General features: G+C 44.9%; 1 protein-coding gene and 1 non-coding gene across 3 annotated transcripts in view; one reads left to right on the top strand and one right to left on the bottom strand.

Annotated features, from left to right (window-relative positions):
- DPF3 (double PHD fingers 3) overlaps positions 1-16624 on the bottom strand; it is a 240227-nt gene extending 223603 nt beyond the window's left edge. For both annotated transcript variants that reach the window (XR_008528628.1, XM_054567332.1), the window contains exon 1: positions 16585-16624. Coding sequence is in view for 1 of the 2 variants with exons in the window: in XM_054567332.1 (XP_054423307.1) it covers positions 16585-16616 (32 nt within the window). In the remaining variant the exon portion in view is untranslated. The remainder of the gene's footprint in view (positions 1-16584) is intronic.
- Positions 16625-19968: 3344 nt separating this feature from the next.
- LOC129066117 (U6 spliceosomal RNA) lies at positions 19969-20075 on the top strand. Its single transcript, XR_008528653.1, has one exon. It is a non-coding gene; the product is annotated as a U6 spliceosomal RNA (small nuclear RNA).
- Positions 20076-27973: the final 7898 nt, after the last annotated feature.

The raw sequence follows: 27973 nt of genomic DNA, 5'->3' as shown, positions 1-27973 counted from the left end.
AACACGTGTGCTGGGGACATGCGCACACACGCACCAGGGCGGGAGGGCTGCGGGCGAACAAGGTGTCCACTCCAATGACGGTGTGTGTGTCGAACGAACTCCCAACCCCCACCCACGTTGGTCAGAAGGACTCTCAAGCCCATTTCTGGCTGTGCGAAGGGCCGCCCTTATCCAGGCAGGAGGCGCTCTCCTTGGAAGAAGCAGCTAGGAGTGATAGCGTGAGCCCTCCAGTCCCGTCACAGGCTTGGCCCTCCTCTGCGTGCTGTGTTTCCGCATCTGTGCAATTCTGGGTCTTTCTCAGGAGGGCCCAATGTCAGCACCGCACCGATTAAGCAGCATGCAATAACCTGAACTCCTGGACAAAGTGTCCCATTGACAAATCCTTTCTGAAAGTCTCTTCTAACACATTTGTTCTAAGAGGAAAAAAATAAATAGAAATCATAATGCCATAGAGTCCTAGAACTTCTTTCTTCTAAGGAAATCAGAGCTTCTCTACCTACCTCATTTTTCTTAAAATACCAACATGAGAAAAATATCTGCTAGCATGTCTTTCCGCTTTACAGATGGAAAAGTAGGGTCACTGCGCACATCCATCATAAGGGTCATATGGGCCAACTCTTCTCAGCACTTTACAAATACTAACTTCCTTAATTTTTCCCTAAACCCTCTAAAGGCAGAAAATATAATTCCCACATTACAGGTAAGGAAACTGAGGTAGAGAGGAATCAGCAATCCTGTCCACAGTCATGGGGCTAGGGTTTGAACCCAAACTCTTCAAACGTCAGAGCCAGCACACAAGCTATAGGCCACACTCCCTGGGACGAGGTGTTTGAGCTTTCAGAGAGTGCACGCCTCCAAGGGGCCCCAAGAACTGGTGTGACACCCAGCCTTCCCCTGAAAGCTAGTTCCCCGGGCCCAGCCTTCCTATGGGAAGGCGTAGGCAACATGGAGGGGGAGAGCTAGAGCGGGTGACAGGGGTGCCTGTGTGCCTCGGTGGGGGTGGGGAAACCAATCCACCCAAGGGGAAACACCTGCTTAGATACCTGCGGCCTAACTGTTCCGATCGGAATCGATTTGAACCATGAAACTAATTCCTGGGGCGCCAGGTTTGACTGAGCTACAAAGATCAGCATGTTTTCATCCCTGGACTGGATTTGTGTTTTTATTTATACCATTTATGGGCCGTTGTGGTTGCAGGTTTTTAAAGAAAGGGGGCGGTGACTAAAGCATTGAAAGGGGGAAAGACTCTCGTACCCACCATCTGGACGGGCTTTTCACCCCACCGCCCTGCACTCCTGACCAAACCTGTGTAAGCACGGGCCAGGGCGGTCCTGTGCCAGACAGGGCAGGGGGCTCACACCGGCACAGCTCGACCCTCCCGTATGTCCTGCTGTCCCCCACCCCCCTCGAAGGTACCCTGGAAAAGACCCAGAACACATAGCCAAGGAAACCAAGGACCAGAATTGAGTTCAACCTCAGTAAAAGGAAGCCTCCAGAGATAGACAATCCTTCCTGCTGAGGGACAAAGGGTGACACCTTTGGTCACTTCCCGTTACACCTGAACTCCCCCATCCTTACCCTCTACCGCTCTTCTGAGCCTGAGCGGCTTGCCACCATCCTTCCAAACGCAGCTCAGAGCCACCTGCTTCCTGAAACCTTCTCTGACATCACAAATCACGGGACGCGCTTTCTCTCTTTCTATCCCACAGACCGCTCAGGGGCTGGACTGCTCACTGAGTGAGCAGTTTTTCCTCACCGTGTGGCCACACGCGTCCCATTTCTCCCCTCTCACTTCTTCTCACCATCAGCTGTGTGCGAGCTTGGTCCTTTTCTCCCTTCCCTCTCCCCACTCCCACAAGCACAAGATTGAGCGGCCCTCCTGGGGACGAAGTGGAATACTCTCCCTTTTGTGACCCGACGTGCACTTTGGGGGTGGCAGGGAGGATATCTGTGGGGTATGGGTGGAGGCACAAGAAGTCAGAAGGAAACCTAGGCTGGAGGTGTAAACCTTGATATTAAGCATTAAATGGATTAGACTTCTGTCTCGGTAGGACTCAGAGAACATTGAAAAGGCTTAGGTCAGAGTCAAGAGATAAAATAAGCAGCAGAAAATAAGAAAAATGAAAGAGTAATTAGCAGCCTTTTCCTTCCTGGGGATTTGAAAAGCTACAATAGAGGCTGGAGGAGACACGCCAGGAAGCCCAACTGCCCAAGGCTGCCAGCTCTGGGCCTTGGAGAAACGTGGGGACATTTCAGTGCTTTTACATTGTCCAGGCCAGTTCATCTGGGTCACAAAGGAGACAGGAACTCCAGGCAACACTGGGCAGTAATAAAGATGCTTCCATAGATCAGAGCTTCTTTTGTTCTATATTTCTCAGGAATCTGAACACATTCAAGGCAGGGCGATGGGTGAGGACAAATGACTGCCAGAAGAGACACCTATATTATTGGGTCTCCTCAATTTGACAGCTCATCAAATAATAAAATAAGGATCCTATCTCTCCGGGGAAAGAGTAAGAGCTAGCTCAGTCTCAGAAAGCTTCCTGCATTCAGACTACCGACCAGCCAAGCTCCATCCCTCGCCACACCACACCGCACCGCACCACACCGCACCGTACCCCCATGCCGACTGGTATCTCCAGCCCCTGAAGATGGCAAACAATGCCCCCTGGTGTGCTTGGGACCACAGAACTATGGGAACTTTCCACATTTCACAGAACTCTGTAGATCAGTGTTCATCTCCGCTACCCTGTGCATAACTGACCTAAAATCGAATGATCCAAACCTGTTCCCTATCCCCAAGAGATGTGTGTAATTAGATAAAATGAGGACAGAATATGTATAAGTATCTGTTATACTGGGATGGCTGCCCAGAAAGGAAATGAGCACCAGGAACCGGACGGCCCCATGTGCACCCTCTGTACTGAAGGGCTACATACTAGGACTGAGGGAGAGTTACCGTCAAGAGTAAGTGATAGTGCAGTGTGACCTTTCTGAGTTGACAAACATTTTTGTACAACTCTGCTCCTTCAGCCCATATTTCGTGCACCATCAGCATTTTCTGTGGCTTTCCACATTGAAGGATATCTAGCAGAGCAGAATATGAATTAAAACTTGATGTGGGGAGCCCATCCCTACCTCTACCTCGGTCTTCACCTGCCTCCTGACACAGACCCCAGCCGCTCCAGGTGGCACCACCCTCTTGTGAACAGCCCCAACAGGGGATGACTAGGAGGGCGGAAAAGTGGTTAGAGGACTTAGCAAGGTTACAATAATAGATATCTTTAGCTCTCTCAATATAAGAACTAAAGGCCCTAACATAATATCCGAGACATCGTTTTTTATTTCATTGTTAACTGAACTTACCTGCATTGAACATGGTTGGGACACTGAGTCACAGGGAAAGCTATATCGATCTAGACTTTGGTGCTGTGAAAGTATATGAAAGGCACTGTCTCAAAGAATATGTATCTGAAAACCGTGACGGGACTACAATTACGTCCAAAACTCAGTAGGACAGGCAGTGGATTCTCACAGATCCCAGCCATGGGTTAAATCATGATAGTATTCTCACCTTCTGGTCTCCTCCAGCTTAAAACCCATAAAAGTCCTCAGGTAGCCCTGACCGGTGTGGCTCAGTTGGTTGTACATCTTTTCGCAGAGTGAAAGGTCACTGATTCAATTCCCGGTCAGGGCACATCCCCGGGTTGTGGGTTCAGTCCCTGGTAAGGATGCATATGAGAGGCAACTGACCAATGTTTCTCTCTCAAACATCGATGTTTCTCTCCCTCTCTCTTTCTCCCTTCCCCTCTCTCTAAAACTAATTAATTAATTAATTGTTTTAAGTATATTTAAACATTTTTTGAATGTCCTCAGGTTTATTAATAAGGCTAAAGGAAATCCCATACACAGCTGAGCCATAGCAGGCCCTCAATAAAAATATAGTTGATTTATCAGTGGCTATTCACAAGCCCTCAGCTACTTAGTCCCTGAAAGAGAACAAAGCAGAGAGACTTGTCGTTACTTCCCAAGACCGAAGGGGGAAAAACCATGTCTTTTAGATCTACAGGAATGAGGTGATAAACAAACAAGGGGCTAGAATAAGTGATGCTGACATTCATCACAGCTGAACATGCTACATGCAGGTAAGGCCAAGCTTGTGCCTACATTCCCTCCCACCCCTGAAATGGAAGAATCTGGGAAAGGAATTCTGCAGCCTTGTCCTGCAGTCAAGAGAGAGGATGAGAAATGCCAACTCTAAAGGGCTAGAAGCAAATTAGGCGGGAAGAGCAGTGTTTCTGCTTGCTGGCTTCATTTGCTCAGTAATTTCACACATATTTATTAAATGCCTGCTCTACTAGATCCTAAGGCTAGAAAGGCACAGGCAGCCACTGTCCCAGCCGTCCAGGGTCTCATTCTAACTAACCAGGTTTAAGTATTCCAGTGACCAAGAGAGAAGGGTATGCTTAGGACTATGGGTCCAAGGGCAAGTGTGGCCAATTTTACCCAAGGTTCAGCAAGGGCCTTGCTGGGGCAGAGGGGGTTTTGAAGCACCTGCAAGATGAGCAGGCATATTTTCATCAAGTGTGGGGCAGGGAGGGGTGAAGGAGCCACAAGCAGTTTGGTGAGACTGTGGGAGTGTGAGGGGCCCCCTCTCGCTGAGCAGGGATTCAGAAGTAGGCTTTCAGAATAACAAGTTCACCCACATCTCTCATTCTGAGCTTTTTAACCTGGAGCCCATGGACCTCTAGAACACCCACTGATAGGCTCCTCAAGGCCTGTGAACCCCAAAAAGCCATATGCAGATGTTCACATCTGTGAGACGGTCCACAGCTTTCACAGGATTCTCAAAAGGTTGAAGAAGACACAACTCAAGAGAACACCTAGTAGCAGCCTGAACATCAGACTGTGGTGCAGAAGCCATGGTTTTCCATCTCTGTATCCACATACATAGCTTCAAGCGGTGAGCACAAGGAGCTAGGAAGAAATGACCATTTTCATCACCAAAACAAACATTTGTGTGTTTTGTGTGCCAGGTGCTGAGCTAGACTTAAAAAACCAATACCCCTTCCTATAGAGGCACATGGAAGGTCTCCTCAACCTCCCGTTTCCAGAGTTAGGATTGTAAAGTCAAGTCCCTAAATGTGGATAAAAGTTACCCAGGGCAATTTACTGCAATCCCCAGAGCAGGCCCAAACTTTAGTTGGCAGTTGCCAGCAACAGGTAACCCCAAAGACACATCACCAAACTGAGATGCCAGAAAGGCATGTTGTGGACAAGCTAGTTCTGAAAACTAACCCCCATGCAAGTCTGTCTGCCAGGCCTCTCCAAAACTGTTGGAAAGAGCAGACTTTGCAGCCAGAAAGGAGCTGGCAGGGGGAGCTGGGAAGGTGTGCAGACGCATGGTGATGCGGTCCCCATACGGGAGAGTAGGCGCAGGGACAGCAAACTGAGGGTTGAGAGAGAAAGTTAGAGAAGGCAACTGGTGCCTCTTTCAGACTGTAGCTACAATGAATTTTCCAAGCAGTTCCTAAGTGGACCTCAGCCACATCTAAAGATGCAAAGACTTAACTGCACCACCCTAAAGTCATCATCTGCGGCAGTTCGACTGAACTATGTCAGGGTGGGGGTAGCGAAATGACAGACTTCAAACCACAGCTAACGGGGACCCAGGACGCAGTTTTGATCCAGGTCTCCAGGGCAGCTCACTCCCTTAAACAGGCAGCAAACACGAAAAGGCAAAGAGACCTCACTTTCTAAAATTCAGATTTTTTTTTTTCAATAACAAGCTCAGAAATCCCTTCAGCTGAGTCAAGTGAGACTGGGATTCCTAAAACAAAGGTTCTGATGGCCTCGCTGAAACCTTGGGAAGGCGGGGCCTTCTTCAAAGCCCATCCTCCCTTCCCCAGAAAGGTCCTGGGGGCCAGGGGAAGGGGCAAATAAATACATCAGCCTGGAAGAGATTCAGGAAGAACAAATGCGGAAGTCAAACAACAACAAATAAGGTGATATAAATCCAGATAAAATATTAAAATCATTAAAGGGCTGCTGCTCCCTGAAGATTGGGGAAAATGAAGAGAGTTAATTAAAAGCAATCTCCATGCACTGCTGAGCCAGCCGGCCCTGATAAATCAACAGCTGGGCGGCTGTGGAGGGCAGTCAAGGGGCTTTAGGAGGGGGGACCCAGCCGGGGAAGGGGCGCTGCCAGAGATGACAGTGACATTGAATGGAACACAGTGACTTAAGCTTGCTGTTTTATTAAATATTTTATGACACTGAGTAAAGTTGTTCCTCCAAGAGGGAGATGATCAATGAGCAAAGAGGGAGGAAGATAAGGATGAAGAGGTATTGTTCGTTTGATCCAAAACATGGCTGGGACTCTGATGTCTGCATCTCTGATCTCATCCCAAATGCAAAGGCTTTTGGCGTCTCTCTCTCTACACCTGATCGGCACAGGTTGACGCATCTTCTCAAATCTCCCTACAAAACCCTAGGCGATGTTTGTTTTGGGGGCTGGGGGAGGTAGTTCAAAGTCCAGGGAAGGAATGTAGAGAAGAGGAGACAGAAAAAGACCTTCGAAATTCTCATTGCTGATCCAAGCCAGACTTGGAGCACAAAACTGAAAGGTCCTTAGAAACAGTGGGAACTTTCTTTTGTTTCTTTCTTGTTTTCTCTCTCTTTTTTCCTCCTTTCTATACTCCCTTCCTTCCCCTTGTTTCTGCAGTCAGATAAAGTTTTTGTTTTTCATTTTACACAAAAAAACAGCTCAGAATTTTCAGTCTCAATCTAAATAAAAACCCAGCAATTTTAGAAGTGTGACGGAGAACACCCCTTCTCTATTCTAAGGAAACCCTCCAGTTCTTCCTTGATGAAAATATAATCAAGAGAAATGATTGGGGGAAAGTGTTTTTTTCTCCTCCATAGAATTGGGATTGGAAGGGGAGTGTGTGCATGGGGAAACATAAGGAATTATGCATTTGGATATGCATTTTAATTAGGTGGACAGAAGCAGCCGCCTGTTAATTTTTCTTGCTTGTTTCCACTTAGCATTCATCACGGGCAGAACCACCATAGAGCGCTCCCACGATAATAGATGGTTCTGCATTGGCTAAGTCCTCAGGGAAAATAATTAGCAGGAGAGAATATATTCTCTCCACTCCCACTACCCCATCCACCCTGCCCTCCCCCATCCGGACACCGCATTGCCTTCCCTCTCCGGCCCCCTCCCCCAAATGACAGTGGTTTCCCTAGAAGCCTAGGGGATAGTCAGGCTCCTGTCTTATAGACACTGACTTTGCCCTGCCAAAGAAGGGGTCTGGAAGGAAAAACAGACTGGAGGCCTTCCTTGGAGTGGAAGCTCCAGGATGAAGGGACGGGGCTACCAGGAGGCTTGGTTCGGAGGGGCAGGCTGACAACCAGTGCTGGCCAGGACAGGATGTTAGAACTCCAGGGAGGGTGGGACAGTTCTCAGAGAGCTCAACTCGCAGCAAACAAAGACATGGAAAGAGTTGTTTGTTGAGGAGACTAGGAGTCGGAATGACATTTAATTTGTTTTACAAAGTAAAGGAATGTTGTAAGTTTTGCAGCAAGCTTGAATCTGAAGCATTTCCAAGGCTGCAAACCGAGATCTAACTCTAGTTCTGATTTGACCCCCCCCTCCCCCACCCATATCAAGATGTTCTCCATTATCTATTCTGTATAAAGAATCAATTCTTGCCCTGACTGGTGTGGCTCAGTGGATTGAGTGCTGGCCTGTGAACCAAAGGGTCACAGGGTTTGATTCCCAGTCAGGGCACATGCCTGGGTTGCAGGCCAGCTCCTCAGTTGGGGGCTTGCGAGGGGCAACCACACATTGATATTTCTCTCCCTCTCTTTCTCCCTCCCTTCCCTTCTCTCTTAATAAATAAAATCTTAAAAAAAAAAAAATCTTGTTGTTGATCTCCTTTGTCAACAGCACACCCCCCTTGTTCACTAGCAGATTTAAGCTCCAACCCCACCTCCACCTCTCCCCTCTCCCTGGAGTCCTCTCAATGGGAGGAGGAGCCTGGATGATGTCCCTAAACTCAGGTTCCAGAAAAGGGCTCCCTGTGCCCTCCGAGGTTCTGTTTCCCCTGATTTTGAGGGTGAACTCAGTTCAGGGCAGCCAATGGGAAATAAAACTAGACTTCCCTTGAGCTCATATTCTCACCTATTTCAAACCCAGACAATGAGAAAATCCCACTGCGGTCCCAGGGCTATTTACACACAGCTGGATGAGTAAGGCTTTGCATTTCCTGAGAAACAATGATCGTACATGATATGTAATGCCAGATTCCTTTCACTTATTTCAGTTTTAATATATTAAAATAATGTTTAATATATGAGGTATTGTTGACTCTGACACGGCCTCCTCCAGCTACAGGAAACTGTAGTTCTAGTAACCCCTTACATTTGCTTTACACCTTCTGAAATGTTTTCACATCCATTATTTCATTTTGGCCCCTTGGGGGTCAGCAGGGCTGGGTATAGGGGAAGTGAGGAGAGCAGAGACTCAAGCTCTTCTCCCGGAGTAAGAAGACAGGCCTGATTTACTAACTCTTGACTTTCAACCTGTCCAGTCATCCCAGATGCTCCCTCAATGCCCTGTCGCCCAAGGAAACCTCCCTGCCTAGGAGGCCTTCGCTCCAAGACTCACCAGGCAACGAGGGCTGCTAAGCTCCTGGAGCCTCCCCAAACCCAGCCCTGACCCCCACAGAGTCCCAGACGACAGGGGAGGGAGGGGGACAATGGGAGGGCAATCTCTGTGGCTGGGGATCAGAGCAGGGAGTCCCTGGGTTTCCAGGGCATTCTCCCCCCAAAAATAATGGTATTCCTACAGAAGGAGGGGAAAAAATTAGTTGACTTCTATGATAGTATTTTTCTTTATGTTTATGAGGTGGGGTTGCCTGTACTATCTAGAAATGTAGTCCCTACATTTTAAAAAGTCTGAAAATGAAGGGGAATATATACCTAGACATATACCCAAAAGAATGACAAGCTGGGACTCAAACAGCTACTTATAGACCCATGTTTGTAACCACACTATTCATGATGGCCAAATAACTCAAGTGTTCATCATTGGGTGAATGAATAAACAAAAGGTGGTATATACATATAATGGAATATTATTCAGCCATAAAAAGGAAGAAAATCCTGACACATGTTAGAACGCAGACAAACTTTAGGAACATTATGTAGGCGAAATCAACTGGTCACAAAAGAGCAAATATTGTATGATTCTGCTCGTTAAGAGATGCTTAGAAAAGACAAATTTATAAAGATGAAAAGTAGAATGATGGTTACCAGGGACTACAAGGGGGGAGGGTCTATTTTGAATGATTTTTTAAATTCTGGAATTGGATGTATCAATAGTTCTATAACATTATGAATGTACTTAATGCCACTAAACTATACACTTAAAAATTGTTAAAATGGTACATGTCATCCATGTTAGATTATGTTATTTATATTTGACCGCAATTAGAGAAAAAAATTAAGAAGCTGCCTGTCTTCTGGAGTACAGGGAGTCCATTTTGTGTTGTCTTTCATTTTGCCGAAGTCTCACAAGTTAGGCTTCTGCGCATTCTCAGGTGCATTTTGCAACCTTCTCTTCATCCCTTAGGCATATAGAAAATTGCCAAGGGAGGTTTCAACCAAAGGAAAGTCTATTAACAGTGACTCCAGAGGAATCTGGGATGTTCCAGAGGCAAATCACTGAAGGAGAGGCAGTGAATTCCAACCGAGATGCTCCTGACAGCTGCTGGTATCCACCCGGGCACAACCAGTCCCTGTGGGGCGTCTGCTAGGCACCTCCATTTGCTCAGCAGCAACACAGGGCGCACTAGAGGAAGCTCAGTGCGGCATTAGTGAGGGTCTACCTATGTCAACTCACTGAAGAGCTAGGTATCTGCAGCTGCCCAAATGGTCATGAAATAAGCACTTCATTTCCATGTTGATTGGGATGTCATGGTGGAAGACAGGGAAGGCCCAGGAAGATGTGGAAAAATATAATCTAGAGAAGAAAAATCTTTTGTTTGGTTCCCCTACTCCTTCAACACATTTAAAGAGTGAGAAAAAGACAGGTATTCTCAGTAATTACACAACCAAAAACTTTATCTGAGTGCTTATAAATAGCAAAATAGGCCAATTAGTCTTCCTACTTCTCTTTCTTCTTTCCATTCTCTGGTTGGGGTGCTAATGAGAAGAAACGTGTTCAAAAGAGAAAATCATGTTCTAAATGGGCCACACCACCTGGTTCTTAGCCCTAGGCCCTGACAAGGGAGAGAAAGTTCCATCTCAATTAGAACCTCACGTGGGAGCAGAGCACAGCAAGACTGGACCAGAGAGGGTGGAACTACAGTAGAGTCTCCCATCTTAGCAACACCAGTTTAGAACCACACTTTTAAAACAAGCAAGAATTTGAACTCTGGTCCCTTACTGTCCTCTTCCTGTACTAAGCGATCATAATAAGAGACACAACGTTTTTGACTTAAGAGGAATATGGGTGATTGAGGTATGCTATCTTTGTCTTAAAGACAAGGAACCTGAAGCTCAGAGAATTTTTGGGTACAAGGTCACTTAGGTAGTCGGTGGTATGGCTGGGAGCAGAGCTCAAGGTTTCCTCTTCCAGGGCTTTTACTCCTTCGTTACTCTGAAGCCATCATGACTGCAAAAGACTAGCCAGTGCTGAGAAATGAATCACATGGAAGAGAGTCTGAGACCGGGTCACACGGATGGGAGGTGAAAGTTTGGGGACTGGAAAACCTTTTCTGGTGGAGCTTCCAATTACAGTTAATAAAAACAGCAGGTTTTCGAAGTGCGTAACAACAACAACAATAAAAAAAAAAACCCTCACTCATTTCACAGCAACCTGAGATGACCGGTCTCTGGCCTCAGGGACGGTGGTGGAGAGGGTGTAAAAGGAGGATTAAACATGTGCCATCATTGTTCCCCAGGCTCAGAACTGAGGCTTGGGTGGTGGAGCACTCAATGTGCGCTATCTGAACCCCATTATTAGAAGCTCTGAGCCTAATCCCCCCCTACACTACTATTCACAAACACTCTACCTAGAAATTCTAAACAGTCTGCCCCTCTTTCCCACCCCACCCCCGACACCCACAACACCTCCAACCACTGCTCTTAAAACTCTAATGCAAATCACAGGCTTCAAAAACCTTCCTTTGGTGACAGTTTTATGATGCTAGCTCCATCCATCCATATGGTTTGACAGACTGTGAAACACTAGTAACCGGACCAATAAGAAAAACAAATTACAAAAACACAACACCTCATCTCTCCCCAGTCACTCACACAACCAAAGAAAACTTTGGAAATTGCAATGGATCATAATATCAGTCTCTCTTGGTGTTAAACAATCAGATTTTCAGAGTTCCAGACCACACAATGGTTTTATCCACTCACCTATCCCCACCCCAGGCAACTCTTTATATCCTTCCTCATTAAATATCTACATATTTAAAGACTACTTAAAACTAGGGTCACGCTTTTGCATAGGCCCCTTCTGGGAAACCTGCCAGGGCAAAAAACTATTTTCAGTGGCTGTGGCATTTCTTTGGACAGGGGCTTGCCACATTTGGCTACATTTCTGTCTTCTAGTGACTTTCAGTACACTCAAAAAACCACAAGGTACTTTGCAAGAGATTGGAATAATAAACAGGCCTGGATTCTCCTGTCTTTTTATGACCCAGCCCCCAGCACCACTACATTCAGTGTCGCTGCACTTCAAAAACTGAAACATCGGCCTCAGTTTCCTTTCTTTTTCTAGTGCCTGCTCAAAACAAAGCACACTGACTGTAACGTTGTATTTATTGCATTGATCTGAGTAGGTGGCTCTTACAGAGCTGTAGATATTATGATCTTCTCAAATGTATCCAAATTCCAGCTACCTGTATGATTCCAAAAAGACAGGAAGATGAGAAGTCTCCAATAAGTTGCCTCTGAATTTCAGCCCACCTTACGGATCTGAGCAGCTGCATTCCACTGTGATCTCTGGACGTCTCCCAGGTGGTCTGCAGGCCCGGCTACTTTCAGAGGTTTACCCTGTGACAATGCCTCCACTTGGGTTCTGGCAGAAATTAATCTCCTTTATGGGTATCTCATCAAAACCAGACATTCTTCCTGCTGAAAAATAATGTGTGCTAATGAAGTTTGGAGAATTTAGGGCTTTCTTTTTCCCCCAGTGACAACCAGAAGCAGATAGAGAAGGTGGTTCTTAGGCATCTGTTGGCTTAAAATGTCTGAGGGTCCTCTTTTGTAAGGGCTAAAATAATGTCCATAAAAGGCTGCAAGTTCACCAAGTCCCAACCCCAACGTTCCTGTCTTATTCTCATTCACAAAGAGCTAAGCGGAGATTAGAACTAGGAATGTGTTCCCTCCTACCCTTTCCTCTCTGATATCTAACCTGCCAAAGCAAGAGCAAGGTCTGGCTTCTAAGTGGCTGACAATTACACAACTTTCACAGGCACAAAACCACTTTCACAGGCACAAAACCACTTTAGATTAGAATGCATTGTATCCAGGTCATAGAATGTATAGAGATGAAGATTTGAGGTCCATCTACACACATGACCTGCTGTCTGACCTTAGCTAAATAAGTATATCTACTTTTCCCAGAATTGTGTTCTTGATAACTAAAGAGAGATATAAACAAATACCACTAAGCAAGTGAAACTCCTTTCAAAAATATATATATATTTTTTTTCAGTACAATTATGTATGTTCACCATTATAAACATGAGACAATAGTTTACTGGTCTCATTCTTTACAAATAGTTACTTGAGGTAAAGCTCTGTTGGTTTACATGGAATAATTAAGTAATAATAATAGTTATTCTTTTCTAAGCAGACAGTTATAATAATAGATTCATATGTACATAATCAAGTCTGGCAGAAGGTGGCAGACATTCCCAGTTAAGTGCATACTAACCAGGGTTTCGATAACTTAATAAAAGTAAACTGTTTAAAGTGGTGATAGCACATTTGGGAAGAGTGGTTTACCTGAACCAGAATAGCAAGATTACAATTTATATTAAAAGCATTGTTTCCTAGGGATAGAGATATCAACTGGAACACAACATCTAATGTGACTGACACACAGACCTTTATCAAATCCATATTTATGTTCCCTATATGTGTAATTACTTCACCTACATGGCCTTTCTATCTTGTGTAAGTGTAATATATGTCCAGGTTCAGACTATGTAGCTGCTAAATAAAATACTGTGTAATACCCATTTACACTTCATACATGTTCATCGATGCTTTAAATTCTATCTGTCCAGATGTGACTGCTTGGTTGTGTGGCCACCTGCCGAGTCCCCTTTGTGATCTGATCAGTCCAGGCAGCTCCTGTTTCTGCCTCTAACACCCTGTTGGGCAGTAATAAGATGTTAAAGGCAACAACAGAAAGAGAAGCCAGGCTGTCAGCTTCAGAGAGAAGGGGGCGAAGGGTACAAGGAGGAGGACTAGAAAAGAGAGTTGAGAGGAGATCAAAGACAGGCAAGAAGAAAGCCAAATTGTTAAGAGGAGATGTGGCTCCAGGAGGTTGGGCCCCTAAGAAGACCCCAAAGCAATGAGATTCAAATTGCGCCATCCAGTTACCTGAGCTATTGAATTATTGAATGTCCCATGTGCAAAAAGCTAGTATAAATGAGAAACGGTCCATACTCAGGGCAGACAGAGCTCTGCAGAGGTGTTGCATGAAATCCGATTTTCTTTCTTCTCAGAACATTACCTACCACCACTTCATTCCCCAAACCTTTGTGTGACCAGTTTCAGTAGGGGGCGTTAGTGGTGGTGGTCTTTTTTTTTTTTTTTTTCTTTTCTTTTTTTTTTTTTTAAGGGGAGAGAGAGACTCCGAACGCACGCAGAGAAAATGCTAATGTCATTCGGCTCCGTTTCATTGTCAGGAGGGACACAGGGGGATGAAAACATCGCTCTCCAAACCGTACTCCCTGCTCCCCCGCTCCCAGCACCACCTTCCATCCCTCCTCTCGGCTTGATGAGTCTCTGCGCTTTGTTCTAATTTAGTCCATGCATAATTTATTCACGTGTGTATTGTTTCCTGATCAGCAACTTTTAAAAACAAATGAAAAATAAGATGTTTTATTAAACAAGTTGTTTTAAAAAATAAAGGCAGATGGTGTTGGTCTCCCAATAACAACGTGTGTGCTCCTGCCTTAGGAGTTTAAAACCCGTCCTGGGCGCAGAAGGCTTGGATGGCCGGGGTTATTGTTTACACCCCCGTACCCCCAGGGAAAGGGGTTGGGGTGCAAAAAAAGAGCAGCTAATTACAAAGGACCACTCAACTCCCACCTAGAAAAAGCCAGCAGGAGTGTTGTACATAGGTTAGTGTGTGCGTGTATGGCCACACAGAACTACAAATACATCACACTGTAACTGTTTCTAATCAAAGTTCAAGTATAAAAATTCATAACTAATCCTACTAACCAGAACGCTTTTCTGTCCCTTCCCCCACCTATAACCCAACCCTACATAGAAACCCTCCTCAAACACGTACCCTTCTGCAGTCCAAAAACAAAAACAAAAAGCCGGAGCGAGCAGGGAAACCCTGGAGCGTAGAGACATTGCGCCCGCCCGCGCGTAAGCGGGCTCCAGGGTAACCAGGGTACCAATTTCCCGTTAGGAAGCAAACCTGGCGCACATGTGAAATTTCTCTAACTTGAGTTTTCTGGGTGGCATCAACCTGATTATGTGATTTCGGCTGGAAATGGGTAAACCGCAAATCCGCTGTGGCCTCGATAGAAGCCCAAAGCATCAGCGGTGTGGCAGCGCGAGAGACGGGGAGAGCGAGGATGCGGCGAAGTTACGCCCATTTATTCTGCCATAAAACATTTTCTTTCTTGGGTGAAAGGCTGTGGCGTAGAAGTGCAGTATATTAGAGGTTCAGAGCGAGAACTGATGTCGGGAGCTGCTGCTCTCTGATCAGCCTCAGCTTCAAATATCCTCGTAACAGTAGCTTTAATATATGTGTATATATTTAAAACTCCGAGACCTGGGACGTTCTTACCCTTTTCCCTGTTAGTGATGGGAGATAAGCTGGTGCAAACGCATTCCATCCTCCCCGAGCGTTCCTTGCCAATAGGAATCCCCCTGCCGCCCCCTCCAAGGTGCAAACGTGGATTTCAACTCTTAAGAGGAGGTGGGGGTGCGGACACCGATGCGCGGAGTTGAAAGAATCTAAGTGGGTGCCTGCCACGCGTCCGCGAGAATTTGGCACGAAACGCCCCCCACTCGCACTTCCCCCTCGCCTCACCCGCGGCTTCCAGGCCGGCTGGGAAGACCCGATTCCCCTGGTGAGGGCTCCCACCCACGTCACGCCGTGATCCGGAGAGAGCTCCCTTCTGCCAACATCACTGCCAACAGCACCTCTTTCAGAGCCACGCTAGTTTTCCGAAGCCACCCCCGGCTCCGCGATCGCGAGCGGACTTGGCGGCTTAACAGTTCCACGGACTGGAAGGAAGGAAGGAAGGAAGGAAGCCAAGATGAAAAGGAGGAGGAAGGCGGGCAGGCAGGAATTGGCTGTCGGACCCGGGGACTGGCCCCCGCGTGTCCTCGTGCAGCCCGCCCCCCTCCGTCCCGGATCTGGGCGTCCGCTCAAAGTCTCCCGGCGGCGGCCAGAGGCACCTGCCCCTCGCTCTGGCCCGGAGCAGACGCTGGCCGCTCAGGCGGGGAGCCCCAAGCTGCCTCTTCGCCTGCCTCGGCTTTTCACCCAGAAGAGGCAAGAACACCGTTCCTGAGACCTGCAGTTCCCTGCCTCCAAATCAACCCCAAGTTAACCTGCGTCGTTAATTCACTATAGCCAGTTCGCCCACAAACACACACAGAGATACACCGGCAACCGCCCGGAGCGCCGTCACGGTCCGCAGGCTGCCCCGGCAGGAAAGCCCCGGGCAACCACCTGGACCCCAGGGCTCCCGGGACCCGCTGCTCCCCCTGCAGTCCTCCCAACTCCGGAAGGTTTGCACAAACTAACTCCCCGCCAGCGATCGGAAGGAGCAGAGCTCCTTGCAAACTCCGGAGGTGCGGCGGTCCGCTCGCCCCGGCGGAATGAGCCGCGGGGCGGGCGCCGCGGGCTCCGGAGGTGCGAGGCTCCGCCAAGTGCACCCAGGCGGCCCCTGCCCGGCGCTCGCTCCCCGCTCGGCCGCCCCCAGCGCCCCGCTCGCCGCCCGGAGAAGCCGGGCACTCGGGGGACCGTGCGGTCCCCGAGCTGCCCACGAACCCCTAGCTGCAGAGCGCTCGAGCGCCAGGCTGCCCTGCCGATAGCCCTTCTCTCTCTCCGTCCGCCAATTAAGCAGAACACAAACGTAACAATTTTCTTCTTGTTAATTGCATCTCCTGACATTTCTGCGTGTTGTGAGGAAAAAAAGAAGATGAAGAAGTAAGAGCTGAAAGAAAAGAGAGAAGCCCCGCAGCGGCTGCAGGCGCCTGCAAGCGCAGTACATTGACAGCGCTCGGCACGCAGAAGGCGCCTTTTTTTTCATATTGAAACCACGCGGAATATGTACATTTTTTAGTCTTACTTACGCTTTCAGGGGGTTGTGAATGACAGTCGCCATTTTGCTACAATGTAACAGAATATTGTCTGTCTCAGAGTTCTAAAGGTTCGCTCAGGGGAAGCAGCGAGCCAATCAGAGCACGGGATACCGGCCCGCCGGCCAATCGACGCGACTGGTCGCCAGGTGGGCGGGGCCTGCACGGTGGTAGTTATTAGGGGAGCTGTCAAAGCCCAGAGGTCACTCCCTTTTGTAGAGCCCGAGAGCGAGCAGGTCTTAAAGGGGCAGTACCGCGTGAGCAGCTCTTTTTCGGACTGAGGAGAGTAGAGACACACGGGAGAGTATTCTAGTTTGATTTGAGTTTCTACTTTCTAAATAAATGCAGAGAGTTTGCGCTTCCGGACATAAATATTTAAGTATTTTCAGCAAACCGTTGAACTCCATTCATTAGCTTTTGGCTTTTCTGTTACGTTTATAATCCCCAAAGGGCAAATCCCTTGTTCCCGTGCAAAAGTTGGAAGGCTGCCGTTTTGTCTAACAGATTACGTGCCCAGCTGTTTGCTACTGCTCTCGGTCCTGCGGCTTTTTAACATTCTCATTCCCTAAGTGTTTTTCTTTATCTCGGCCACCTTCCTCTCGGTTTCTTGGAACTGCCGCCGCCGTTCCTGGCGACTCCAGGACAGCAACTCCCCTCCCCCCTGGAATGTCTCAATGTCAGGCCCGGTCCCTCCTGTAGCCCGGGCTTTCGTTACGTAATGCACGGTGGTCACTCCGAGAGGTTCTCCACTACCACCCCTTCTGATCTACACACACACACACCAGGAACTTCTGCAGTGATCAGATTCAGGGCGACTGGAGAGTAGAGTGGGACCTGGCTCTTAGACCTGGCTCTGGGGTAGGAGAGTTTTAAAGAAACTTTTGGGAATGTATTCTACTACTGCTAGTAACTAGACTGAAGTTCTAGGACCTAACCTGGGTGTTGCCAGAGCCTCTTTCCGTGAGTAGCACACGAGAGTCTGGCATCACCTGTCACTGCTTAGATAGAAGGTAAAAAGAATTTGCTAATGAACAATCTGATGTGACCAGAGATGTTCAGAGTCTGTGTCTGCTTCAAGCCAGTGTGAACTCTTCACTGGAGAACCTCTGACAAAATTGAGAGATTTCTGTGAAGCCAGACTTCCACTGGGCAGTCCGGAAGCTCGAGGTGGATGAAATCGCACTAAATCCTGAGTAGGGACCTCGTTAGCATGCAGAAATCTGGCTACCATCCCAAAATTGTTTAATCGGGTCAAATAGCTAAAATATTGTGGGAGGGGTGGAATGGGGGGAGAAGAAAGGCCAAATGGCCAGTTCTTCAAAGCTGTGCACTCTAACTTGCTTTCTCAGCGCTCTTCTCAAGGCACTGAATAAAATTTTTTTTAAATTTTTTTAAGTTCCCAAACTTTCAGAGTTCAGCTCCATAGACTTGGAGTTACAGATAAATGGAACAGGGCTGAAGCAGTATATTTGTAAAACTTTATAATTTTAACCCCTTCAGCCCTGGCTGGTGTGGCTCAGAGGATTGAGCCCCTACCTGGCCTGCAAACTGAAAGGTCACTGGTCTGATGCCCAGTCAGAACACATGCCTGGGTGGTAGGCCAGATCCCCATTTGAGGATGTGAGAGAGGCAACCAATCAGTGCTTCTCTTGCACATTGATGTTTCTCTCCCTTTCTTTCTCCTCCCCTTCTCCTCTCTCTAAAAATAAATAACAATCTTTTTTAAAAAATTTTAACCCCTTCATTCTACCTAGTTATTAGCAGAGTCAACTTCTGTAGATTGCTTTGTACAGCATCTTGCAATTGGAAGTTATCCTCTTTTCTAAAATTAAAGTTTGAAAAATCCCTTTCTTATTAATTTGTCAAGGGATTGGTTCAAAAGTTAGTACTTTGCCTGGCGTGGGCCTTGACAACATTAAAAAGCAAGCACTGTATTCTGACACAAGAAGTATGAGGTTGATTTCTCTCTCACATCATGTTTCTCTCCCTCTCTTTCCCACGCTTCCCCTCCCTCTGAAATCAACGAGCATGTCCTCTGGTGAGGAATTTAAAAAAAAAAAAAAGTATGAGTTTGAGGTACCAGTCAGAATTCCCACCAGCCTCTTTGACATACTAAAATTACAACAATTCCAGTTGGAAGACAACAGCATATTTTAATATACGCAGTTTAATAAAGTAAGCACGAAATGTAGAGTCTGCCCTGAACAAGGCTTACAATTTAATAAGAGAGGGGAAATAAATGTATATTACATATTGAAGCAAAAATATATACAATACTTTAAGCCTATATTACCACTTATTGTGTTAAAGTCCAGAAGCAGAAACCAGCATGATTCATAAATATCTGGCACACTTGAAAATGGCAGACCAGATCCGTCTTTGAGAAATTTTAATCCAGAATGTAAATATTTAAGTTACATTTTATAATGATTGAATTGAAAAAGAATTAAAGATGACTTTTTTTGTATAAATTTTTATTTATTGATTTTAGAGAGAGAGAGAAATGTCAATTTCTTGTTCCACTTATTGATGCCTTCATTATTGGTTGATTCTTTTATGTGCCCTGACCAAGGATCAAACCCACAACCTTGGCATTTCGGGACAACTTAGCTACCCAGGTAGGGCACAAATGGGATTTTTTTAAAGTAGGGTAGCCTTGCTTTTTATAATCTGATGGAATGTCATTTTAACTCTACCAACATAAGTATGACTTTTAAATAATGTGAATTCACTTTTTATCAATTTTAAGACATATAAAAGCTATTACTATTTTAACTTTGTTTTTTAAATAACTTCATATCTTAGATCAAGATTTTTTTCTTTCTTTCTTTTTCTTTTTCTTTTAATGGCAAAGCAGGTTCTACCTGTCAATTTACAGATGGCCTGCTCCATCTGCAATGAAGCCAAATTTTTCGGATAAGCTTTAAAATGTACTGATCTCACTCCACAAAAAGGCACGTATTTTTTTGCCGTAATGCCAAAAAGGAAGGGGGCTTAGCTTGGGTTTGTTAAAAGGAGACAGAGACCTTAAACAGTTTTGGAGAATGGTAAATTTTACATTAATTTTGCAAGGAAGCTCAGAATATAGTTAGAAGTGTGCGGTCTGGAATCCACCTGCCTGAGTTCACCATTTGCAAACTGGGTGGTCTTGGGCAAGTTTACTTAGCAATTTGAATGTTTCCTCATCCAAAAAATGGCAATAATCATAGAACCTAGTTCATGTGACTCTTTCCAGGATAGAATGAGGTAATACATGTCAAGAGTCCAAGCTTTCAATATATGCTAATTATCATTTTTTTAATGTATTTAATTCTTTCCTGTTGACATAAAAAATTGAGGAGATCCAAATAAAGTGACACATCAGAAAATGAAACTGTCACGCTCACATCAGCAGCACATATGCTACAATTGGAAGAACACAGAGATGATTAGCGTGGCCCCTGTGCAAAGGCGACACACAAACCTGTGCAGCATTCTATCATTTTTATTAAACGCTGATTTTTTAATATTCTATAAACAATTATAAATAATTTTTTTATTGAAAAATGTTTTTAAATGGCATTTACTCACCATACAAACAACTATTTAAAATGTGGATAAGTTTATGTTGTATTTTCTGGTTTTTGCACCTTTAAAACAATAAGGTGCTTTCATTTTGCACTCTAACTTGAGTTGTATATCCACTTTATTTGTTATTACCTAATTACAATTTTGAAAATAGGGGAAAAAAAGAAAGTGAAATTGTCTCTTAGATTTGGTGTTTTTAAACTCATTAATTAAGAAAAATGAACAAAGAACACTTTGATGAGAACAAAATAATATTGGGTTGGCCAAGAAGTTTATTTATTTTCTTCCATAAAATAAAACACATTTTTCATTTTCACCAATAACTTTGTTGATTTGGATATTTTGAGTATGTCGGCTATTTCCCATGTGGTATAACATTAATTGTTCTCAATTATTGTCTTAATTTGATCTCTATCAACTTCAAGTGGTCCACCCGACATGGAGCATTGTCCAGCAAGAAATCTCCAGCACAACATTTTGCAAACCACTTTTGCCATGTTTGATCAGTCACAGCACCTTCTCTGTACACTGCACAAACCCTTTTTTTTTTTTTTTTTGCTTTTTCAGTTGCATTTTTACCTTTCATGAAATAATAAAACATAATATGCCAAAAATGTTACATGTTTTCTTCCATCTTCAACATTAAAATGGCTACACAAAAATTCATCAATTTTGATAAGCTTTTTTTTAACGCACACTGATATGACAGCTGTCAAAATACACTCAAACAAAATTGTTTCAAATGAAGTTAAAGACAACTAAGCACTACTAGAGCCATCTTATGGAAAAAAACAAACAAACTCTTTGGCCAACTCCAATACTTAAGACTGTTTTAGCTACGGGTCATATAACTACTTAAACCCCCAAAATATTCTCTGGCTAATTATGATACCAAGATGCTTTTAAAATAACATCTCTAAAGCTCTATAGGTATTTATATATTTGTACACACTTATCTCTCCTCATCTCTTTTATGTTGATATAGCTGGTTAGGCGGCTTATTCGAAGGCAGGGTGGGCCCAGAATAGCCATTTCCTCACCCTCCTTGGACATTCTAGAGCCGTGCTGTCCAGCACAGAGCTATGAGTTACATGGAGCTACCAAGCACTTGAAGTGTGGTTAGTCTAAATTAAGATGTGCTACAAGTATAAAACATATACCAGATTTCTTAGACTTAGTACAAAAAAAAGTAAAATATCTCAATAATTTTCATGCTGATTGCATGTTGAAACAACAGTATTTTTATTTCCTGGGTTAAATTTAAATGTTAAAACTAATTTCACCTGTTTCTTTTTACCTTTTTAATGTGGCTACTAGGAAATTAAAAATTACAGTTCATGTTGTATTTCTATTATACAGCATTGCTCTACCAGGGATGTCCAATCTTTTGGCGTCTCTGGGACACACTGGAAGAAGAATTATCTGGGGCCACACATTAAATACATTGTATCATGTAATCACCAAAAAACCTCATAACGTTTTAAGTAAATTTAGAATTTTGTGTTGGGCTGCATGTAGCTGCCCTACTAGACTCTGTGTGTGTGTGTGTGTGTGTGTGTGTGTGTGTGTGTGTGTGTGTGTGTGTGTGTGCGCGCGCGCGCGCGCGAGAGAGAGAGAGAGAGAGAGAGAGAAGGGAAAGAAGGGTAAGGCCCTTCTCAATCATGTTAATCCATTTTGTGCAACCTTCTCAAATTCAGCCTTGACATCAGTGAGCAAAACTTTCTGGTTCAGCTCAAGTGTATATTCGAAGCCACCTATCCAAAGGAACATTTGGGGTGCAACCAAGCACCCAAGGACCTGAACCGTAAGGGACACTCAATTCTGTTTACTTCTAAAAAAGTTTGAAGACTCTTTCAGCAGACCACAAGTCAAAGCTGTGAGGAGATGCCCACCCAGACGCAGAGAAGTTTAGGACTTCTGTAGCAAGTGTCGGCCTTTCCAGATGACTTTTTAAGGCACTTGGAACATGAGCAAGAAGTAAGGGAAGGAGATGCAGCCTTACCTAGAGCCAGAGCCCATTTGAAATAGGAAGAGTGCCACGAAAGTCATCCAAAATAAATGTGTTCCTAACAGGCTCTTGGAGTTGAAGGAGTTTCAAGTCCTGTAGGTATTTAAAAAAAACAAAACAACAAGCTCACCCGCGGTCCTTCCATTCATTCACAGAACACCCAGCCATGGCCTCTCAGCTGAGTGGCCATGCTGGCTCTCTGAGATGCAGAACCAGCTCTGGTATGTTCTAGGCACTGACTTGAAGAAGGAATGTCAAAAGTGCAGTCTGGTTTTCTCTCTTCTTGGGGATGTGGGTGGAAGGGGTTTTACTTCCTTCATGAAATGAAATTCTGGGTATTGGAGATGCTCCCTGGGCCAGACCTCCGAAACCTCATGTATCAGGCTAGAGTCAAACAGAAACCAATGTTGCTCCTTCCCACTAACTCAGTTCATTCATTCACTCATTCATTGGAAGCTCTCTATGAGGGAGGCATTGTATTAGGCACAGGTGGTAAAATCAAAATACACCAGACATGGACACAATCCTTAAAAAACAATCCCCGTCCATCTGGAGAGAGAATAAAGATAGTGGGCCCAACCCTACAAGCAAGCAGAGTAATTAATTACTTGATGTGACTTTGGAAAAGCAGCCTGCCCAGCGAGTCTCTCCTTTTCCTGGCATGGTGCCCATAACCCCGATAGATGCATTCTTGAGTGTTTATTGAGCGCGTTCGTTGCTTTGGGTTTTCAAGGTTTCATGATATCGAGATTTTCATAAATTGGTATAAAACAAGAGGGAAGTGACTCACTCAATAGAGGGAGCAGGTACCCCTAACGTTGGGGGAGGGCAAGTCTTCATAAAAAAGGTCACATTTAATTTGGGTCCTGATGGGTAGATTTTAGAAATGAGGCAAGGGATTAAAGGTCTTCCAGACCCAAAACATAACTTAAGAGCAGCTAATTTATACAGTCAATATTTGTTGATTCCCTACTCTGTACCACCATGCCTCCCCATCTGTGGGACCGTGGGGTGCAGGGAGACTTAAGATGGTCCCGCCTTTAAAGGACTCATATTTGAAAGGTGGAGGAAGGGGGACCAGGGAGTGACAATGCAGGGCCATGACGCGGAGGAATGAGGGGCACTGCGGGCTTGAATGAGCACAGCAACCAGACAGGAAGGTCAGGGTTCTCTTCTCGGAAAAGGTGATGTCAAAGCTAAGTGACCATAAGAGAAAAGATGCCCCTGCAGAGGTGGCAGCATCTATAAAAGCCTTCAGGGACATGAGAGGTCATCATGATTTCAGGGAACCCCTTTGGTAGGAAGGTTGTTGGATGCAGGGGGACAAGTGAGACAGAAAAAACTAGAGAGGCCAGAAAGGGATGTCAATGAAACAGACGTGGAGTTTTATCTGGGTGACAATCAGGCAACACGGAGGCATGTTAAGCAAGGGGCAAAAATGAACAGGTTGACTTTTCAGAAAGTCCATCTCAACAGCAGAGTGACCATGGGTTGGAGAGAGGCTGAGCTGGAGGCCTGGGAACCTGCTGGGCATCAGAATTAGCGATTTCTAAGGAAGTGAAACGTGCAGGACTTGGTGGCCAGCTTGCTGTGGGCCTGAGAGAGCTGGGAGCGGCCCAGGATGATGCCAAGTTTCATCATCCTGGTTCCTGGAAATGACATTAGTGGGCTCCACTTGATTGGAGAAACATGAAGTCAAGGCCAAGGCCTGAAGGCTGAATGCCAGTGAAGCCCTGGGACATTCTATTGTCAGAGAGGGGCTTGCCTTACCAGAAGACCTTAATCCCTCATCTAAATCTCTTCGCCTGGGAAAACAGTGACCTAGGCTGGGATCCTCTTAGGCCCCTCTCTTCAGGCTTTTCCTTTCTCTATGGACCCTGTCTCTCATCAAGGACCTCTTCCAAATCCCCTCCTGCTGATTCCTACCCTTTGGCTCAGGCCATGCCCTGAATTGGATTAAAGGAGTCTCCCTCCTGGATAGGTAGGATTCCAGGACACTCCAAAACCTTCCCAAGGGAGGGATCAAGACCTCATGACAGCCCTGGCTGGTGTGGCTCAGTGGATCGAGTGCCAGTCTGCAAACCAAATGGTCGCAGGTTCAATTCCCAGTCACGGCACCTGCCTGGAGATGTAACCACACATTGATGTTTCTCTCCCTCTCTTTCTGTCTCTCTTCCCTTCTCTCTAAAAATAAATAAATAAAAACTTTAAAAATAAAAAAAAAAAGACTTCAAGAGATATATGGCACGTACACACTCAGGCACGCAGAAGCAGTGGCTTGATTAGAATCTCAGGCACCTGGAAAGGCAGCAGATGGGATATTTTTATACAGGAGCTTTCTCCACTCATATCACACAAAGTAATCAGTCTACTCTGAGGTCTGGCCTCTGCCCCACTCTTCCCTCACCAATACCAGACAATCACAAGTGGGCCTCGGGTCTTCCTACTGATAAAGCCATTGCTTACAGAGCTCTCGGCGCATCTATTTTTTAAAGAAAGATAGCTGACTTCTCTCTCCTATGCTCTGCTACCTGCCAAGTCCAGATTTTCTAAGTCTCCCTCAGTATATCCACATGAACACTATATTTGAAATGCTGGCAACTCCTGCATCCTAAATCAAAGCGACTGGCAGGGTTGTCCTGAGGAGAGGGCCAGAATGGAGCAGCGAAAAGAGAGTTGCCGCCATTACCATCATGGGGAGTGGTTAGAACCATGTTTGGACCAAGAAAAACATAAGCCAATTTCTCTTAACTATATCCATCTTTGCAAAAATCAATTCACCCTCTCAGTCATATCCTGGGTAAAGAAATGTCTTTTATGCTGCAAAAGTGACTGACTTGAGGGCCCCCAAAGAGGGCTTTCTGTGGGGTATTGCTTTAAGTGTGGTGACAGTCTGTGGCACCTGTTTCCCTCACTCACCATTTACATGACCTCAGGCTTCTACTCTCTTCTTAGGCAGGGCATCCAGGAGAATTCTAAGAGCCAAGCACAGGAGAGCATGTTAAGTCTGGTTGTTCTGCAGATATTTACGCCACCCTATAAAAATAGGTGTCCACAAGCAGGAGAGATGGACAGAAGCCACAGGACCTAAAATGTCCCACACTCTGGCAAAGAGGGGGACAGAGGTCTGCTGAATTGCAGCAGATGTTTTCTATTCTCTGACAGCTCCAGGCGATGAACTCTGGCCCACATAGCTGCAAAAGGACCTTGACTCCATGTTTATTCTGCTCTAGAGGGAAAAGGAAGGTGAGAAAATGTCCCTGAGGTCCACAGAAAGCCTAGTGCATCTAAGCCAACAGGGACAGCCATCCTGAGGATACCTTTCCTCAACGCAGCAGTGAGTTCTGGGACAGAGGCACAGTCCAGAGGGTCCAGAACCCCAAACAAGGTAGTGATAGAGGAATCAAGCTGGGGGAACGAGTGAGGCTGGGAGAAGAGACCAAATGTAAGCAATTGGTCCTGGTAAAGAGGAAATCAAAAATCCAATGACATGGGATTGTTAAGATCTATGCAAGAAAAGAGAGATATTTTAGTACCTGGATGTCCAAAGTCACCAGATGTTCTGTTTTCACCAATCAACTTATCCCCGCACAACAGACACAAATTAATATAGTTGCCATGTTGTAATAGTTGGAACTCAATGACAGTTCTGAAAACCAGGGGTATTTTCCAGACATGAGTGGGCTCATAAACAATGCTGAAAGCCGCCGTGTTTCCAGAAAACCTTTTTATAAAGCCGATATTAAATATTTTAATCTTATCCATTTAGTAGCTTGAATTTAATCCTACATGGATTAAATGGATCTCAAATAAGTTACTTGCTACTTTTGGCTTTTGCAGAGTTTTATGCATAGCTGTATTAAAATATGTATGCTCTGCTCTGGCTGGTGTGGCTCAGTGGATTGAGCATCAGCCTGCAGACCAAAACGTCACTGGGTTGTGGGCCAGGTCGCCCGTTGGGGGCATGTGAGAGGCAACCAATCGATGCTTATCTCCCTCTCTCCCTTCCTTCCCCTCTCTCTGAAAATAAATAAATAAAATCTTAAAAAAATAAAATATATGCATTTAGGTACACCTCATTTTCTGTTTCCCTCCCTCATATATTGCTGGTAGGATTGTAAAATGGTTCAGCTGCCTTGGAAGAGTCTGGCAGGTCCAAGAATAATTAAACATAGGTTACTATATGACCTAGCAATTCTACTCTCAGGCATATATCTAAGAAGTGAAAACATGTCCACACAGAAGCATGTATATGAATGTTTATAGCAGCATTATTCATACTAGCCAAAAGACCAAAACACTCAAATGTCCATCACACAGATGGATGGACGGATAAATGAAAGGTGGTATATCCATACAACGGAATATTATTTAGCCATAAAAAGGATACATGCCACAACATGGAAAAATCTTGAGAACATTGTACTAAGTGAAAAAAGTCAGTCACAAAAGACCACACACTATATGATTCTATTCATATTAAAGATCAGAATAGGGAAATTTATACAAAAAGAAAGTAGATCAGTGGTCACTCAGAGTTGGAGGGGCAGGTGTAGGGGAATAAGCAGGAGGGCGCTAGCTAAAGGATGTGGGATTTCTTCTAGAGGTGATGAGGCTGTTCTAAAACTGTGCTGAGGGTTAGCGTATCTGTGAAAGCACTAAAATCTATTCAATTGTACACTTTAAATGGGGGAATTGTATTGGCATGTGAATCATACCTCAATAAATCTTTTTCAACAAAAAGCTCTACTCATAATAAATTCCAGAAGCCCACTAACCCAGAAACTTCTCTGGTCATTTTCTCCTTTAGATCTGCATTAGATATCTAGGAAATGGAGACAATTGGAGGGAATTCAGTTTTCAATTTGGTGACTGTATTCATGTTAGCCTCTTGCTTCGAATCAAGTAACACAAAGAAAAATTCCTTGCCTTGAAAAGCTTGAAGTATTAAAATTTAACTATGACTAAACAAATGAGCTCATTAACAGAGATTTTGGAAGTCTGCATTTCTAGGGAATCTGTCTACAAAGTCAAATGTAAGTGTTTTAATCGAGTACATTAGCCCCTCTGAGATGACTTCTAAGGTGACATCTCATAATGCAAGGGCTGAACCAAGAGCCTCTTTTACTTAACGACCAAAGCTAGTCCTAGCTCAAGGTTGGTTTTCTTTTAAATTCTGAGATACAATGGAGGTCGGAGGGAAGATTTCATCAGAATTGAGATCTGTTTTCATTTTTATAATGTCTTCAGCTATTTTTATCATAAATTGTGAATCTTGGTTAACCTTTCATAAGATAGAACAAGGAACATGACAAGGAATGATGCGACTGGAAACATTAATGACAATACTAAAGAGTCTGCGAGTCTCCGTTAAGGAGGGCAGTACAGAAGAAAGCAAAGTCAGAAAACCTTAGAAGTGAATCCTGGTTCATCTGTTTACAAAGGTACACAATCTCGGGCAGGTGAATTAGTCTAATCCAGCACCTCAGTTTATTCATCTGTAAACTGGAGATATTGATAAACTTCTAAGGGTTGTTATGAGGAACACATGTGACAGAGTGACATTTTTAAAAAAAGCAACTGACACAGAGTAAGCCCTTGAGAAATACTTTTTCCATTTCCTTAGGTACTTGATACTTACTAGTTACAAAAAAGGGAAAGAACAGAGGGTAAGGAATAGCGAGTAATCCTGGGCCAAAATGGGAGAAAAGATTTTCCTGTGTTCAGGGGAAAAGGGCATTAGACAGAACAGCAAAATGAGAGCCCAACTGGCTTGTAGATAAATTCTTTGAGTTTAACCCTGATCGG

This window comes from Pteronotus mesoamericanus, unplaced genomic scaffold (assembly GCF_021234165.1).
Source record: "Pteronotus mesoamericanus isolate MK-2021 breed Mesoamerican mustached bat unplaced genomic scaffold, CSHL_Meso_final contig_182, whole genome shotgun sequence".
NCBI lineage: Eukaryota > Metazoa > Chordata > Mammalia > Chiroptera > Mormoopidae > Pteronotus > Pteronotus mesoamericanus.
This window is presented reverse-complemented; position numbering and strand designations above follow the sequence as displayed.